At 34.2% G+C, this 18,465-nt stretch overlaps 1 protein-coding gene across 7 annotated transcripts in view; it reads right to left on the reverse strand.

Moving 5' to 3' along the window:
- AKAP9 (A-kinase anchoring protein 9) overlaps positions 1-18,465 on the reverse strand; it is a 148,999-nt gene that overhangs the window by 117,746 nt on the left and 12,788 nt on the right. For all 7 annotated transcript variants that reach the window (XM_068550692.1, XM_068550691.1, XM_068550693.1 and 4 more), the window contains exons 2-3: positions 9,186-9,440; positions 1,852-1,896 (exon numbers count right to left, since the gene is read on the reverse strand). In XM_068550692.1, the coding sequence (XP_068406793.1) occupies positions 1,852-1,896; positions 9,186-9,440 (300 nt within the window). The remainder of the gene's footprint in view (positions 1-1,851; positions 1,897-9,185; positions 9,441-18,465) is intronic.

Genomic DNA, 18,465 nt, shown 5'->3' on the forward strand with positions numbered 1-18,465 from the left:
GTCACATAGTAAAGTATCTTTTCCTGAAAGTTTGGTTTAAAAAAATATGTATGTATGAATATGTATATATTACTCATGTGCACAATTATTCATGTGCACAATTATTCATGTATACAACTATACACATATACGTAATACATATGTAAATATATAAAATTACATACACATATATATGTAAAATATATTTCTTATTGTTGAATCATGGACATGTTTTTTTGTTTTTTTTTTAATTCGTATTACTCTTTTTTTAAAAAAATTTTATTTATTTATTTATTTATTTTTGGCTGCGTTGGGTCTTCACTGCTGCGCACAGGCTTTCTCTAGTTGCAGAACGTGGGTTTCTCATTGAGGTGGCCTCTCTTTGTGGCACAGTATGGGCTCTAGGCACGCGGGCTTCAGCAGTTGTGGCATGCGGGCTCAGTAGTTGTGGCTCGTGGGCTCTAGGGCACAGGCTCAGTAGTTGTGGCACATGAGCTTAGTTGCTCCACGACACGTGGGATCTTCCCAGACCTGGGCTTGAACCCGTGTGCATTATCAGGACAGCTTCTTAACCACTGAACCACCAGGGAAGCCCTGGACAACATGCTTTAACTTTTATCTGTAGGACTTATATTTAAAATTATTTGTACCTCATTTTGAAACACATCATATTTACTAGGTATCACAATAAATATTTAAAATATTAATTTTAACCAAATTTCACAGGCATGTATTAGATGGTCTGATCTGTAGCCACTTGGATTATAAAAAAAATTCACTTTGGTATAAAGAAAAAAAAAAAAGCTCTTTGTGGAATCCTGGGCTGCCCAAAAATCACCAGTAGTTCAAGTGTCAAACCATCTTAAACTTCAATCAAGAAAGACAAGCTCTAAGAATTAAGGTATTATGGAAGAGAAAAGCAATGTTTTCATATCTAAGTCCCCAATTTAAAGTCACAAGCACAGATTCTCTAAATTGCAAGCTGTAATTTTAAACTGAGATACTTCCCATAAAGGCAAATTTATGTAGCCTAAACTGGGCACTAATTTATTTATTTAACATTGGTTAATTATTTCCCTGACCAGATCACTAATAAGTATATTCCCAGCTTTTAAACACATTAAACTTTTGAAGTGTAAAAGTTTTCACTCCCATTAGCAATCCGAAACAGTAATAAGTTCATTTAAGTACATGAAGTTTTTTTTCTTTCCTATTAGACACCTACAATAAATCAAAACTTATAGAATACACTGAGTTGTTGAACCATTCAAAGTAAGAAAGTTTTCCATGTCCTCAAATATTAGACCAAAAAAAATGACAATCATATCTAAAAGAATAAGAAAAAGATAAAATGACATACATTTATTAACACATAAAGAAGGTATTTCCTGAAGTGTCCAATGCCCACGTTAGCTTTTATTACCTAAATTAAAAATCACTACTGCAATATTAATTTCAATAAATGAATTTATATAATTAACTAGAATTCAAGCAGTTGTAAAAAGCATTACGCAAAATAAAATACCCTATAATATGAAATGTTTACTGTGTTAAATATGGATACCTTATATCATGTTTCCTAGAAACCCAATTTCAAACACTCTCCTAGAAACTAAAACAAGGCCTCAATCTAATTAAGGACCAACTTATTCAAACAGATTTAAGACTTTAGTTAATAATCTGAAAAAAAGATATATCAGAAAAATATAAACTTCAGGTTTTCTAGGTCATTTACATTACATCATACTGTGCTATATTCTTATTATATTTATAAAAACATAAAGCATGTGAGTTGCAAGTAATAAAGTACTAATAATCAACAATAATTTCAAAAGAATATGAAATGTCAATCACAGTGTTACTTATCCTTACCTCTGAACTATAATCATCTGCCGTGGTTGAAATTTCACTTTCCGGCTAAAACAGAAAGTAAAAACTGATTATATTAAAGTCTTTCTACTGCATCCCCTCTCCAAATATTGTACTTTATTAGCCCGTTACTATTGATAACTTATGACAGAAAACTCAAAAAATTTTACTAAAAAACAGGTAAAAAATTATTAAATTCTTTAAAAATTCCACTCTGATTATGAATCACAATGGTTAAATAACATATCTAAAATTTATCACTAGGCAGTTTTCTAAATATAAAAGTATCAAGAAGTACTTTCACACAGGGTCTTTTATATACTACAAATCATTTGTAAGACAAAAGCACCATAAAAGATATCATCCCTCTAATGCTTACATCTCTTTTAAATAAAATAAAGTCCTAAATTGTTACTCCAAAAAGTTCAATTTCTTTAAAATGAAGAATCATCGAATTTTGGTGCTAGAAAATTAGCAACAACTTGAAGAAAATTACCAACCTCTGTTGTTATTAACACTGTTGCAGCTTACAAAAAACTTTCAAAGACATTCTTGCTTCATCCTTACATCCCTGGGATTTGGGTATGAAGTGAGTGGCTTTACTAAGCTTCCCTCAGCTTAGAAGTACTAGGAAGAGTCAAAGAGGAAACCTAAGTTTTCACTGCTTTCACTGTTCACACGCTCTCATCAAATCTAAGAATCTAATTTTACAAGTGAGAAAAGAGACCCAGATATTTCATTTTTTCACTCAACAAATATGAACCATATATGAATCCAATACAGAAGCACCTACATAAAACAAATACTAATGGACATAAAGGGAGAAACTGATGGAAATATAATAATAATAGGAGACTTTAACACTCCTCTGACATCAATGGACAGATCTTCCAGACAGAAAATAAGGCAACAGAGATTGTAAATGACACAATAGAACAGTTAGACTTAATCGATATTTTCAGGACATTACATCCCCCCAAAACAGACTACATTCTTTTCAAGCGCACATGGAATATTCTCTGGGATAGACCACATACTAGGACACATGGCAAGCCTAAACAAATTTAAAAGGACAGAAATTATTTCAAGTATCTTTTTTGATCACAACAGCATGAAGCTAGAAATCAACTGCAGAGAGAAAAACAAGAAAAAATGATTACAGGGAGACTAAACAATATGCTACTAAAAAACTAATGGCTCAACAATGAAATTTAAAAAATACCTTGAGACAAATGACAATGAAAACACAACCATACAAAAGCTATGAAATGCAGCAAAAGCAGTCCTAAGAGGGAAGTTCATAGTGACACAGGACTTGCTCAAAAACAAGAAATTTCTCAAATAAACAACCTAACCTACCACCTAAAAGAATTAGAAGAAAAAGCAAAACCTAAAGTCAGCAGAAGGAAGGAAATAATAAAGCTCAGAGAGGAAATAAATAAAACAAAGATTTAAAAAACAATAGAAATAATCACTAAAACCAAGAGCTGGTGTTTTGAAAGGACAAAATCGACAAACCTCTGGCAGGGATCACCAAGAAGAAAAGAGGACCAAAATAAAATAAGAAATGAAAGAGGAGAAATAACAACTGATACGACAGAAATACAAAAAAACATAAGAGAATACTATGAACGATTATGTGCCAACAAATTGGACAACCTAGAATAAATGGACCAGTTTCTAGAAACATACAGCCCACCAAAACTGAATCAAGAAGAAATAGAGAATTTGAACAGACTGATCACTAGAAGTGAAACAGAATCTGTAATTTTAAAAAACTCCCTTCAAACAAAAGTCCAGAACTGGATGGCTTCACTGGGGGATTCCTAAACATACAAAGAAGAACTTATATCAATCCTGCTCAAATTCTTCCAAAAGATTAAAGGGGAGGGAAAACTCCCAAAGTCATTGTATGAAGCCACTATCACCTTGATACCCAAACCAGACAAAGATTCCACAAAAAAAGAAAATTACAATACAATATCTTTGATGAATATAGATGAGAAAATCCTCCACAAAATATTAGCAAACCAAATCCACAAACACATTAAAAAGGATCATACACCATGATTAAGCTGGATTCATCTGAGGTTCACAAGGATGGTTCAACATACGCAAATCAATCAATGTGATACACCACATCAACAGAAGAAAAGACAAAAACCACATGATCATCTCAATTGATGCAGAAAAAGCATTTGATAAAATTCAACATCCATTCTTTTTTAAAAATTAAAAAAATTTTTATTTTATATTGGAGTATAGTTGATTAACAATGTTGTGTTAGTTTCAGGTGTACAGCAAAGTGATTCAGTTATACACACACATGTATCTATTCTTTTTCAAGTTCTTTTCCCATTTAGGTTATTACAGACTACTAAGCAGAATTCGCTGTGCTATACAGTAGGTCCTTGTTGGTTATCTATTTTATTTTATTATCATTCCACTTTTGTGTTCATGTTATTGAATACAATTAAACATAATATTTACATCTATAAAATTATCCTGTGTATACACATAAAGAAACATGAAAAAATTCTAATAGGGTTATCTATTTTAAATACAGCAGTGTGTACATGTTAATCTCAAACTCCCAATCTATCCCTCCCCCCATCCTTCCCCCTGGTAACCATAAATTCATTCTCTAAGTCTGTGAGTCTGTTTCTGTTTTGTAAGTAAGTTCATTCGTATCATTTTTTTAGATTCCACATATAAACAATTTCATATGGTATTTGTCTTTCTCTGACTTACTTCACTCTGCATTAAAGACTCTAGGTCCATCCATCATTCTTCTTAATGGCTGAGTAATATTCCATTGTATATATGTACCACATCTTCTTTATCCATTCAGCTGTCAATGGATAGACTGTTTCCATGTCTTAGCTATTGTAAACAGCACTGCAATGAACACTGGGGTGCATGTATCCTTTTGAATCATGGTTTTCTCCAGATATATGCTCAGGAGTGGGATTACTGGATCATATGTTAGCTCTATTTTTAGTTTTTTAAGGAACCTCCATACTGTTCTTCATAGTGGCTATACCAATTTATATTCCCACCAGTATAGGAGGGTTCCCTTTTCTCCACACCCTCTCCAGCATTTATTGTTTGTAGACTTTGTGGTGATGGCCATTCTGACTGGTGTGAGGTGGTATCTCACTGTAGTTTTGATTTGCATTTCTCTAATAGTTAGCGATGTTGAGCATCTTTTCATGTGCCTCTTGGCCATCTGTATATCTTCTTTGGTGAAATGTCTATATAGGTCTTCTGCCCATTTTTTGATTGGGTTGTTTGTTTTTTTGATATTAAGCCATATGAGCTGTTTGTAAGTTTTGGAGATTAATCCACTGTCAGTCACATCACTTGCAAATATTTTCTCCTATTCTGTGCGTTGTCTTTTCGTTTTGTTTATGGCTTCCTTTGCTGTGCAAAAGCATTTGGGTTTAACTAGGTGTTTATTTTTCTTTTTATTTCCATTACTCTAGGAGACAGATCGAAAAAGATATTGCTGCAATTTATGCCAAAGAGTGTTCTGCCTATGTTTTCCTCTAAGAGTTTTATAGTATCCGGTCTTATATTTAGGTCTTTAATCCATTTTCAGTTTATTTTTGTGAAATATCCATTCATGATAAAAACTCTTACTAAAGTTGGTATAGAGAGAACATATCTCAACATAATAAAAGTTATTTATCACAAACTCACAGCCAACATAATACTCATATGATTACCATATGATCCAGCAATTCCACTCCTGGATATATATCTGGAGAAAACTCTAATTGGAAAAGATACATGCACCCCAATGTTCATAGCAGTACTATTTACAATACCTAAGACACGGAAACAACCTAAGTGTCCATCGACCGATGAATGGATAAAGAAGATATGATTGAGATATATAGATATATATATATATAGATATATATATATATAATGGAATACTACTCAGCCATAAAAAAAGAAATAATGCCATATGCAGCAACATGCATGGACTTAGAGATTATCATAGTAAGTGAAGTAAGTCAAACAGAGAAAGACAAACATCATATGATATAACTTACATGTGGAATCAAAAAAATGACACAAATGAACTTATTTACAAAACAGAAACAAACTCACAGACGTAGAAAACAAACTTATGGTTACCAAAGAGGAAAGGCAGGGAGTGATAAATTAGAACTTTGGGATTAGCAGATACAATCTACTATATATAAAATAGATAAACAACAAGATCCTACTGTATAGCACATGGAACTATATTCTATATCTTGTAATAAACCATAATGGAAAAGAATCTGAATAAGTATATATACATATATATGGATGCATATATATACATAAGTATATGTATATATACTTATAACTGAATCACTTTGTTGTACATCAGAAACTAACACAACATTGTAAATCAACTATACTTCAATTTAAAAACATTAAAAAAAAAAAAAAGCTGATTCATGGGCCCCACCCAGACCTGCTGAATCAGAATCTACATTTTAAAAAGATCCCACATGTGATCTGTATACACATGGAAGTCTGAGAAGTATTCCTCCAAAATGGGGAAAGATAATAAAGTACGTGTCCAATGAGCTCAAAAAAATTAACAGAAACAAAAAACAAAAAAAACCCAACCAAACAAACAAAAAAAGCAAAAACCGAAAAAAAACCAAACATGAACCATCACTGTCTCCTTTCTCATCTACACTTACGGCAATTTTATTCAGCACTCAAGACCAAGTTCCAAGTCAACCTCCTCTCTGACGTAGTAATGATGCCAGGAACAGAAATAAGCTTACTCCTATTCTAAAATCCTGTATCAGTGGTTCCTAACTTATGTGGCCCTCTTTTAAATCTAAAACACTTTCATGGGACTTCCCAGGTGGTCCAGTGTTTAAGAATCCACCTGCCAATGCAGGGGACATCGGTCCGATATCTGGTCCGGGAAGATACCACATGCCACGGGCAACTAAGCCCATGTGCCATAACTACTGAAGCCCATGTGCTCTAGAGCCTGTGTGCTGCAACTACTGAGCCCACACGCTGCAACTACTGAAGCCTGCACACTCTGGGCCGCGTGTGCCACAACCACTGAGCCTGCATGCTGCAACTACTGAAGCCCGTGCGCCTAGAGCCTGTGCTCAGCAACAAGAGAAGCCACCACAATGAGAAGCCTGTGCACTGCAACGAAGAGTAGCCCCCACTCGCCACAACTAGAGAAAGTCTGTGCACAGCAATGAAGACCCAGCGCAGCCAAAAAAAAAAAAAAAAACCACAAAAAACCACTTTCATGATGCAAGTCCTTATGGTTCGCTCACTTACTTATTCTTTTGAATGGCTACTGATTAAACGCATATTGTGTACTAAGAACTGTGCTACTGAGGATAAAATGGTGAACAAGACACCCTGCACCTGAAATGCTAAAATTCTAGTGAAAGCCCAAGTATTGATTTGTTAGGCAGAAAATGAAAATAAAAACATCTTCAAATCAAATCAAGCACCACGGTTGCTATATTGTATTATACAAAAGATCTAGATTTCAACAAAAAATTACAAATACAGGGCTTCCCTGGTGGCTCAGTGGTTAAGAATCCACCTGCCAATGCAGGGGACACGGGTTCAAGCCCTGGTCCGGGAAGATCCCAAATGCCGTGAAGCAACTAAGCCCGTGTGCCACAACTACTGAGCCTGCACTCTAGAGCCCATGAGCCACAACTACTGAAGCCCGCGTGCCTAAAGCCTGTGCTACGCAACAAGAGCAGCCACTGCAATGAGAAGCCTGCACACTGCAATGAAGAGCAGCCCCTGCTCTCTGCAACTAGAGAAAGCCCACTTGCAGAAAAGAAGACCAATGCAGCCAAAAATAAATAAATAAATTTTTAAAAAATTACAAATACACAAAGAAAAAGGAAAGTATGGCCTATACACAAGAAAAACAGTAGTCAGTAGAAACTGTCCCTGAGGAAACATAGATATTGGACTTAATAGACAAAGATTTTAAATTAGCTGTTTTTTAAAAAGTCAAATAAATGAAGGAAATAATGTCTAAAAAACTAAAGAAAATTATAAGAACAATGCCTCGCCAAATAGGGAATATAAAAAAAGAAAGAATTTATAAAAGAACCAAAGAGAAATTCTGGAGTTAAAAGTAAAATAACTGAAATGTAAAATTCACTAGAGGGGCTTAACAGGAGATCTGAGGAGGAAGAAGAATCAGAGCAAACTTCAATATAGTTCAACTGAAATTATCCAGTCTGAGAAAAAGAAAAAAGAATTTTTAAAAAATGAACAGATCATCAAAGACCTGTGCAACAAACATACTAACATATGAATAATGGAGACTCAGAAGGAGAGGAAAGGGTCAGAAAGAATATTCGAAGATATAATGGCTGAAAACTTCCCAAAGGTGATGAAAAACATTAATCTATGTATCCAAAATGCTCAAAGAACTCTAAGTAGGAAAAACTCAGTAAGATCCACTTTTATGATGAATAGCAAATCTCTATGACATCTCTGACTCTTGGCTAAAGCTCAAATCCCTATATATCTAAATCCTATTTCCACCTAAATATGCCAAGGCACAATCCAAATTATCATTTTTTGCCTTGTACAACACTCTTCCTCCTAAGCATCCCATCGTTCTCTACTCCTGGTCTTAGTTGGTAGCTCCACCATCCCACCCACCACCCAATCCACTCTTAACTTCTCCCTCATCTCCTTATTCTTGAAAATTCCATCATTAATGGGAGGAAGAAAATTAGCATTTATTGAGGAAAACTTTCTATGGGCCAAGTACAGCCTCCCTCTGTTCACCATTACCACCATCCTATCCTGATCACTTTGAGATCCATGTAAAACTAAACTACTTAAGGTTTCCAAATCACATCACACTGTTTCATGTCTTTGAGAACGCTGATTATTCAGCATGGAGGTTGTCTGCCCTACTTCTTTGTCTCTAGCTAACTCTAACTTACACCTCAAGACTTGGTTCTATTACCTCTTCCTGGAAACTTTCCCAAATAACACACACAAGACTGATTTGGGCATTCCCCCAAATCATGGTACTTTAGGGCACCATGTGCATTGTTGCTAGCATGGCTCTAATCGAGGTACACAGCCTATCTTACATCCACCTTCCCCACTAGAGTGACTTTCAAGGATAGAGACTGTCATATTTATCTTTGTATCCTTGGGGCTCAATCTTTGGTGTAATACAGCTGCTCAATAAGTGTTTGTTAAATCAAGCTCACAAAAAATCGCATAGGGTGCTAATGAGTGTTGTCATTACAACAATTTTACACTTAGAATGCTAGTATTTAAAAATCTGGATGAATACTTACTTCAACAGAGAAGACCTGGTCATGTTTAACTATTTCTCCACTGTGTAGAGCTCTCATTATTGTGGATTCAGGAGTCACAGCTGATCCTGATCTCTGAGAACTATTTGTGCACATCTCATCACTCTGTGATTGCTCAATATTCACAGCATGGTATGCTGACATGTCATGTTTACTACTTGAAGTTTTCCTCTTTTTTTTCTGCTTCTTAGGATTCTGCCCATCAGATTGAGCTTTCCTTTGTCGAAACTGGGCAAGCTACAGAAAAAAAAATCATCATTATTGTCAAAGATAATTTTTCTTTATCAGCACTAAGAAAAAAGTAGATTTGGAGTCACTTTCTTTAAAAGATCAACCCATCACCAAAATGATGACAAAATAATGGACAACGGTTACTGTGTTTAACACAAGAATGACTACTGAATTGCAAAGAAACTAGGTATTTCTGAATGAATACTGTTCAAATGTTGAGAAGAACTGAAAATATCATGTCAAAAGAAAAAAAATTAGCCCAGAGTTTGGTAGAATAAAAAACAGGCATTCTCATTCACTGTTTAGTGAGAGTATAATCTCTGGACATGAGATTATATGAAAACATAGGAGCTCTAAATGCATTTGCTTTGTGGAATTTCTGCGACTTCCACTTACTTATATTAGTAAATGTAATTATTTCATGCAAAAAGCTTTAGCTATACAAATGATCATTGCAGACTTGTTTATAATGGGAAAAATTATAAATATTTTCAGTATCAAACAGTAGAGCCTCCTAGCCCTTAATCATTTGCATACCATCATCAGGATTTTTGCCATATCCTAGTGTCACCTAAACTTACCAGTTACTTAATATGTTTTAACTAGTGTACTTTTCTTATTTAAATTTATTTTAAAAGGATACTTTCTATCCTTGACATAAGTTAAAAGACAGTATCACTTGTCATTTTTAAAAAAATAAAAACAAAAATGAATACAATGAAAAATAAAACTGTATTATTAAAATTTTAGCTAGATATTTTGCTGAAGGTTCTAAGAGAAACAGGCAAGTGTTAGAGGGGTGCTAAGGATCTATGAGTATCAGACTTTTGGCTTATAAGAAACCTGGTTAAAGAAACCTGGAAAAGTAGTAACTTTTTTTTTTACAATACTATCCACTGTTTTTTAATACTGGATCGGATATCACCTAAAATATCTCATCATTACCTATATCAGAAGTATGGATAACATATTTTGGGCAATACTAGATTAATTCAATTAAAATAATACTAATGCAAACCATTATTAATATTAAAAATATTAATGTAAACCATTATTAATAGTAAATGTTTATATACAACATTAGGTATAATATTGCAACATAGCCTTTTTTAGTGAAAGGAAAATTAAGTGCATCTCTTTTAACAAAGATAAGGCAGGCCTCAGGCTCACAGCCTTCAACAATTATACCTATCTTAAATTTTAATAACATTATACACATAGGCCTGGATAAATTCTGGAAGAATATAACCATAACAACTTTGGTCTGTCTCTGGATTTGGGATTACAGGTATTTTTCCTTATGCTCACTTGAAATTTCCTTTTTGGTGCATAAATTTTCCAAATTTTATATGAAGCAACTATTAACTACCAATTCCTAAATTTAATTTGAACTCAGTCATTCTGAAAGAAACAAAAGCATAAGAACAGGTGTAAGCCCTCTGTGCCTTAAAAAGAGGAAATAGAGGAAATATACAAACATATTAATATATAAATTAGACCAATTACAAAGATGGCCAGTAAATGTCTTATGATATAAAGGATTAAAGCAATCTTGATGATGTTGATATCATTAACTATCAAAATGTGACAAATACTAGAATCTATAGAATAACATACAGCATATGTCTGCTGTAAATGAAGAAAAGTTTATAGATATGTACTGTTTACTCAACAAATGTGTCTAATTAATAAGTCAGAAATATCTAATCACTGACCCTGCAATATAAAAATATATCACATTTAAGTTTCTTCCCCAGTTGGTCAGCAACTAGTCGGTTACTCTACTATCTGCTTAAGGAACAGATGCAAGACCAGTTGCCTCTATTTGTACATTATTAAGCTGCTGGAATGCATTTAAACTACTTTGGAGAGCAAATTCATTCTTAAAAATAAACCAACTGAAACACTATTATATATTATCTGTAAATAGAATCAAAAGTCTAGGGACATCATTTTAAAACGCTCCCTCAGAAAGAATGTAAAAGCAAAAATATGCTAATGACATTCTTAAGATTTAAAAATATATTCAGACAGCAGAGGATATCAGGACAATAATGAAGATTTTGTTTAAAATTCCAATTCTGTTAGGATATATAATTTATATTTAATATTTATTTAGATGTACAAATACATAACAAAAGAGAAAATTTTAAAAAAACAAACAAAAAACCCGCTGCCTGAGACAACAGTATCCATTATTAAATGAACCCAATGAAAAGGTTAATAATAGATATGGAATAAAAAGTAGAATAGGGACTTCCCTGGTGGCGCAGTGGTTAAGAGACCGCCTGACAATGCAGGGGACAAGGGTTCAAGCCCCGGTCCAGGAAGATCCCACATGCCGCAGAGCAACTAAGCCTGTGCGCCACAACTACTAAGCCTGTGTGCCACAACTATTCTGAAGCCCGCATGCCTAGAGCCTGTGCTCTGCAACAAGAGAAGGCACTGCAATGAGAAGCCCACACACCACAGTGAAGAGTAGCCCCTGCTCGCCACAACTAGAGAAAGCCCGCGCACAGCAAAGAAGACCCAACACAGCTATAAAAATAAAAAATAAAAAAGGAGAATAGTTCTATTACAGCGTTTAGAACTAATCACTTCTAAGGACATAAAATTACCAAGACATTGTTTCAGGCCTATGTTATTGATTACATGAAGTCATATTATTTTTTCAGAACAATTAACCAGAAGGTAAACTCCATGAATGTAAGAACTTTTGTTCACTGCTATATATTCAAAATCTAGAACAGTACTCAATAAATACATGATGAGTGAAAAAAAGATAATGTACCTTTTATAGAAAAGTTAACATTAAGCAATAATTTTAAGCACTGTTCCACAGAACCTAAAAACTAAGATGATAAACTGGCATATCTAATCCCACTATCTAAAAAAGTTCCATGGTCTCAGAATTCAAAGTGGCAATTGAATAAATTAAAATATAAAATATTCCCTCTCACCATAATCTCTCTACCCCACTAGGCAAAATAAATAAACAGAAAAACTAAACAAATGACAAAATTAAATTCTCAGAAAAACAATGCCCATAATAGCTTTTTAGGAAGAGTTCTGTTTTGTAAAAACATGAGAAAGGGAACAAGATCACATCATAAATCACATCATAAACAGCTATCTATTTTTATTTTAAATCTGAAAAATGGCAAGCTGGCAGATAAGCAAAAATCAGAAACTCTATTCAATTAGCTAATCATTTGATACTGCAATGGTACACTTTAAATTACTGGAAAAACATTTATTCTAAAACATGCTGGAAATTCAGACTACAGACATCTGTGTTTGTCATTTGGAAGCCAATTATAAAAATGTTAACATATGCAGGCACGGAAATAGCTGCAAGATTTACTGGAAAGATATCATGTCCATATACACTTGTCTTTCAAAACTAATTCAGATCTCAAGCAAATGTCTTACCCTGACCAGAACACGAATAAATAATTAAATAAAAATGACCAATAATTTATTCCATAAACTCAATATTTATTTATAAATGATCATTCTCAATAAAACAGGGAATTTTTTTAATGCTGTAAAAAAAATGCCAAGTTTTTATAATGTCACTTCAATAAAAGTACTAACTGGAATCTGTTTTGTTTCTTGAGAGTTCATCAGGTGTTTATGTGCCAGGCACAAAGCTAGACATGAGTTGAAATACACGGTCTTAACAGTAGGATCTTTTAGTCTAGGCCAGCCTAATATTTCACTGAGTGGTGAGAAACAAGGTAGAAGTCAGTACAATTTTGTAAACTCAACAGTCCTATGTCTCTTTTTTTTTTTTTTTTTTTAATTTTTTTATAGCTACTTTATTTATTTATTTATTCATTATTTTTGGCTGTGTTGGGTCTTCGGTTCGTGCGAGGGCTTTCTCTAGTTGCGGCAAGCGGGGGCCACTCTTCATCGCGGTGCGGGGACTGCTCTTAATCGCGGTGCACGGGCCTTTCACTATCGCGGCCCCTCCCGTTGCGGGGCACAGGCTCCAGACGCGCAGGCTCAGTAATTGTGGCTCACGGGCCCAGCTGCTCCGTGGCATGTGGGATCTTCCCAGACCAGGGCTCGAACCCGTGTCCCCTGCATTAGCAGGCAGACTCTCAACCACTGCGCCACCAGGGAAGCCCCTATGTATCTTTAAGGAGGTAGTATGGGAACTTCTCTTGTCCTGATTTTCTCAAAAAAGGCTTTCTGTAAGAGGTGTGGTTGTAGAGTTTTATAGCTGTGAAGGAAATAACTTGGCATATGACAGACAGTAGTGAGTAGTTCATTTATTTAAAAAATATTTATTGTGTTTATGGAATAAATATTGAGTTTATGGAATAAATTACCATGTGTTTGCCCTGTGCAGGGTAGGTAGTAATGAAACAGATACAAACCCTACTCCTCTGAATTGTAATCCAGGTAGAAAGAAAAAAATTAAACAAATATGGACAAATACAGAAATATATCATTTCAAGAGACAAAATGTGCTTTGAAGAAAAAGTATAGGTACTAAAGAAAGTCTAAAACAGAAAGACTTAATTTGAATGGGAATGTAAGGGAGAAGTCATGAAATATTGAGAAAAGAATGTGGAAGCTGAGATTTGAAGACAAATATGAGTTACTTGCCCAAAAGTAGCAAAATAGAACAAGAACATCTGACTCTAAATCCAGTATTCTTTCCATTATACCAATTTGCATTCCATGCATTCTGAGCTCTTTTCCTTCATTTGTCATTAAACTTAAAAACACTAACATTAAATCTAGAACACGAAGTTTAAAGGCATGAACAAATGAAATCACCAAAACAAATATTTTGACAACACTAGGGAAAAAACACACACACAACACACACATACACCAAGAAATTATAAAATATTTTTTAAATGTTATCTACTTTCTCTAGTCTTCAAAAGCAGCTATAAGCAGCTATGTTTTTACTGTAGAAAATTTAAGAAATCCTAATTAATTCTAATTATGTAACTATTTGTACCTGTCCATGCAGCCTTTACCTTTGTGATATTCCTTAATGAACGTTGAACAAGAATGCTGTACGAGCTATTACAACAAAACTTCAGGGACCTAACTATGAAAACACAGAAGAATAACACAGTTGACCCAAACACAATTTGTATGTAGAGCTGAAGTAGGGCAACTGAAAACAAAGAAGACAAAAGCAACACTTTAAAGATGCTCTGAAGAATATTTTCCAACGATATGACAGAATACAAACTGTTGGAAAATAACAGTGCCAAATAGACCAGAAATCAGATATGGAAAAGACCACAGGACTTTACCTTATGGAGCCAGCAGTCTTATTTATATCCTACAACCTCAATCAATGCAGAATTTTTCTTAAAGTTTTGGAACACCTTCATGTCTAAGAAGAAAACAGATTCTGGAACTGAAAAAGTTACCTTAATTTTGCAAATTTTAACACATTTCATTGTCTGGCACATAGTAGGCCCAACTATTTTTTGAGTGAAAATAATGTTTCAAAAAGAATATGGATTACATATATTAGAGTACTGTACTGCTGTGTTTACAGAGACTCTAATAAGCTAGCTATGTGACACTGGACAAGCCACTTAACCTCAAGAGAACTCAGTTTTTTCAACTGTACAATGAAGAGGAGGATTAGAAGGATCTCGTAAAACTTCTTTCAGTTTTACCATATGATCCAGCAAGTCTACTCCTAGGTGATATATCCTAAGAAAACAAAAACACTAATCCAAAAAGATACATGCACCCCAATGTTCACAGTAGCATTATTTACAATAGCCAACATATGGAAGCAACCTAAGTGTCCATCAACAGATGAATGGATAAAGAAAATGTGGTATACATACAATGGAATATTACTCAGCCATAAAAAAGAATGAACTTCTGCCATCTGTATCAACATGGATGGACCAGAGGGTTTTATGCTTACTGAAATAAGTCAGACAGAGAAAGACAAATACTGTATGTTTTCACTTATATGTGGAATCTAAAAAACAGAACAAACAAATGAATATAACAAAACAGAAACAGACTCAGATATAGAGAACAAACTAGTGGTTACCAGTGGGGCAAGGGGCAAGATACAGTGGTAGGGGATTAAGAGGTACAAACTACTATGTATAAAATATTATAAGTAAGATACAAGGATATACCGTACAGCACAGGGAATATAGTCTATATTTTATAATAACTTTAAATGGAGTATAACCTATAAAAATATTAAATCTCTATGTTGTACACTTGAAACTAATATAATATTGTAGATCAACTATATGCCAATCAATCAATAAAATTTCTTCCAGCTTTCAATGCCTAAATTGGAAAAGTTTTTTTCAACTGTTCCTTTCCCTTTTTCTTCCCCGTACTCTCACTTAATTATGTAGAAGAAAAACTAGAATTCTACATTACAAAAAAGTTTCTTTTTAACTGTTGCTTGAAAAAACAGTTCAATAAACAGTATCTATTACTAAATGATCCCAAATGAAAAAAGATATAGAATAAAAAGTGGAATGATTACATTATAGTGTTCAGAACAAATCACTTCTAAGTATATAAAATTATCAAAATACTGTTTTAGGCTCATGTTACTATAAGAAGTATATGAAGTCAAATTATTATTGCAGAACAAATAACTAGAAGATAAGCTCCAGGAGGGCAGGGATTTTTAATCAAAATCAAAGCCTATGTAATACTCTTAAGTCTCGAATAGTGCCTACATGTAGGTTCTCAATAAAAATTTGTTGAGTGAAAAAAAAAGATAATTTTTCTTTTTTACAGAAAAGAGGAACCATAAGCAATAATTTTAGGCTTATTCCTCAGAACTTCAGAATACCTGTATAGTTTCTAAAAAAACAACTAAAATGATAAATCAGGTCCATGGTTACATTACTGTACAACCATACAATGTAATATTATGTACCTGTCAAAGATAATGTTTTCCAAAAAAATTTAATGTGGGAAAATGCTCTCAACATAAAGCTGGGGGAGAAAAGAGGCCAAAACTGCATGCAGAATATGATTCAAGCTAAGCTTAAAAATATACATAGAAACAAAGAATGAACAAACTAATAGTGATTACTTGTAGGTTATGAGACTATGGGTAATTGTTTTCTTTTTTGAAAGATTTTCACTGCCTCCCTCCCTCCCCCAAAGATCTGTAAAGAATATTCACTAATAAAACTATGGGCCCATATGTTAATATCACTATTTTTAAAAGGATATAATACAACTACACATCTACCAAAAATCTCATCCCAAAAGACAGAAATAAGGCAGAAGTCCCAGGAATTATGCTGTCCTGGGGCCTGGCCTCTTTCATCAGCCTCTCCAGACACCCTCTCCAGACATCCCATAAGCATAACTGCTAACAGTGACAGATCATTACACCTCACTGTTCAGATGCCACCAACTTCTGTTTCATTTCACTGTCACCTCATTTACTGCTAACACTGAACGGTGAGAACAATGGCACTTTGCCCCAACCTTATCTAGTTTCTGCATAGTATAAAGCTTAATCTCATCAAAAATAAACAAATAAATAGCAGTTCATGTAAAGGAGAATCCCTAAAACAAGGTATATCTGTAACAGATGCTATCACCCTCAGCAGCATAAATACATGCCAGCTTATCATCTGAGGTTTGTTCATTTATAAGCCACAGGTAATAGAATATTATTCTCTCTTATACGCATTTTTTTTTTTTTTGCAGGAAATATTGACTTAAAAAATAAAAGAACTGCTGTATCTGGTCACTTCAATGGCCCATCCTGTCAGGTATCCAGTGCCCATCAACAGCTCCAATGATCTGTCAGAGATCATTTGTGATGAAACTGGGTGTATAATAAACACATAAATATCAGTTGGCTTTGGTTTCACTTCCTCTTCCTATCTCATTCCACAACACACACACTACTCTCCGAGGACTGAGGGGCCATGGGATTATGATCTCTGCACACCTCTAGGCCCTTGGCATATGCATCGGAAAATGGGCAAAAGTTAACACAGCACCAGTGTTTGTAACAGAAAAACTGGAAACAACCCAAATGCTCATTGATATGAGAATGCTAAATGAGGTAAATTCCTATAATGGAATAGTATGCAGGTGTGAACATCTTTACATAATACTGAACAAAAAGAAAATCATTAAATACTGCTTACAATATGATACCATTAAGTTCAAAAACAGCAAAACTAATATATTATGTAAACATATGTGGTACAGAAAAGCAAGGCACTGATAAATAAAATTCAGAATTGCAGTTACCTTAGGTAGGGAGGGGGTGGGATTAGATTGGGAAAGGTTTCAAATGTATTTGAATGTGCATATTTCTTAAACTGGGTGATAGGCATAGAGGTCGTTTTTAAAAAATCATTTTTCTTATCTATATATTTTATATGTATTCTTTTGCAGGTGAAACATATTTAAGTATTTTTAAAGTATGTGTTTAGAACTTCCTGCTGAGGAAACTGGCCAGTGCTCATAGCTCCTACCATACAGGACACCCCAGCTGCTCCTCCCAGTCTAGTTTGATGAGAAAAGAGGCAGTTGATTAGATTCTTCTCTTGGAATTAGGGAACAAAGAGTTAGAAAAGATGTCCAGAAAGTAACAGAGGGGAGATGAATCTTACTGAAGGATTTGAAAATCAGTGCATGATGCAATAGTCATATAAATATCCCTAAACTCACCCATAAAGTACATTTATGCTATCAACCTACTAGTCATGTTGCAGACTAAAATACTTTCTTGTGTATTCAGTACAGCCAGTTTTCCTTCTGACGTTAAATCATCCTTACTTCTTTAGTTGCACACCAAGTAAAGTAGCTGGCATATAAGAGTTCATGATGTATAATCACCTAGTTTTGCAGAATCACACAAATTAGCTATGTCAGTGGGTCCCAAACTTTACTGCACATTGAGGATCTTTAAAAAATAGTGAGTCCTGGATCGCACCTCAGACTTTCTGATTTGGGGTTGGAGTGTGACTTAGGCTTTGAAATTGTTTAAAGCTTTCCAGAGGCTTCTAACGTGAAGCAAAGTTTG

The sequence above is a fragment of the Eschrichtius robustus genome, chromosome 8 (genome assembly GCF_028021215.1).
Source record: "Eschrichtius robustus isolate mEscRob2 chromosome 8, mEscRob2.pri, whole genome shotgun sequence".
Lineage (NCBI taxonomy): Eukaryota > Metazoa > Chordata > Mammalia > Artiodactyla > Eschrichtiidae > Eschrichtius > Eschrichtius robustus.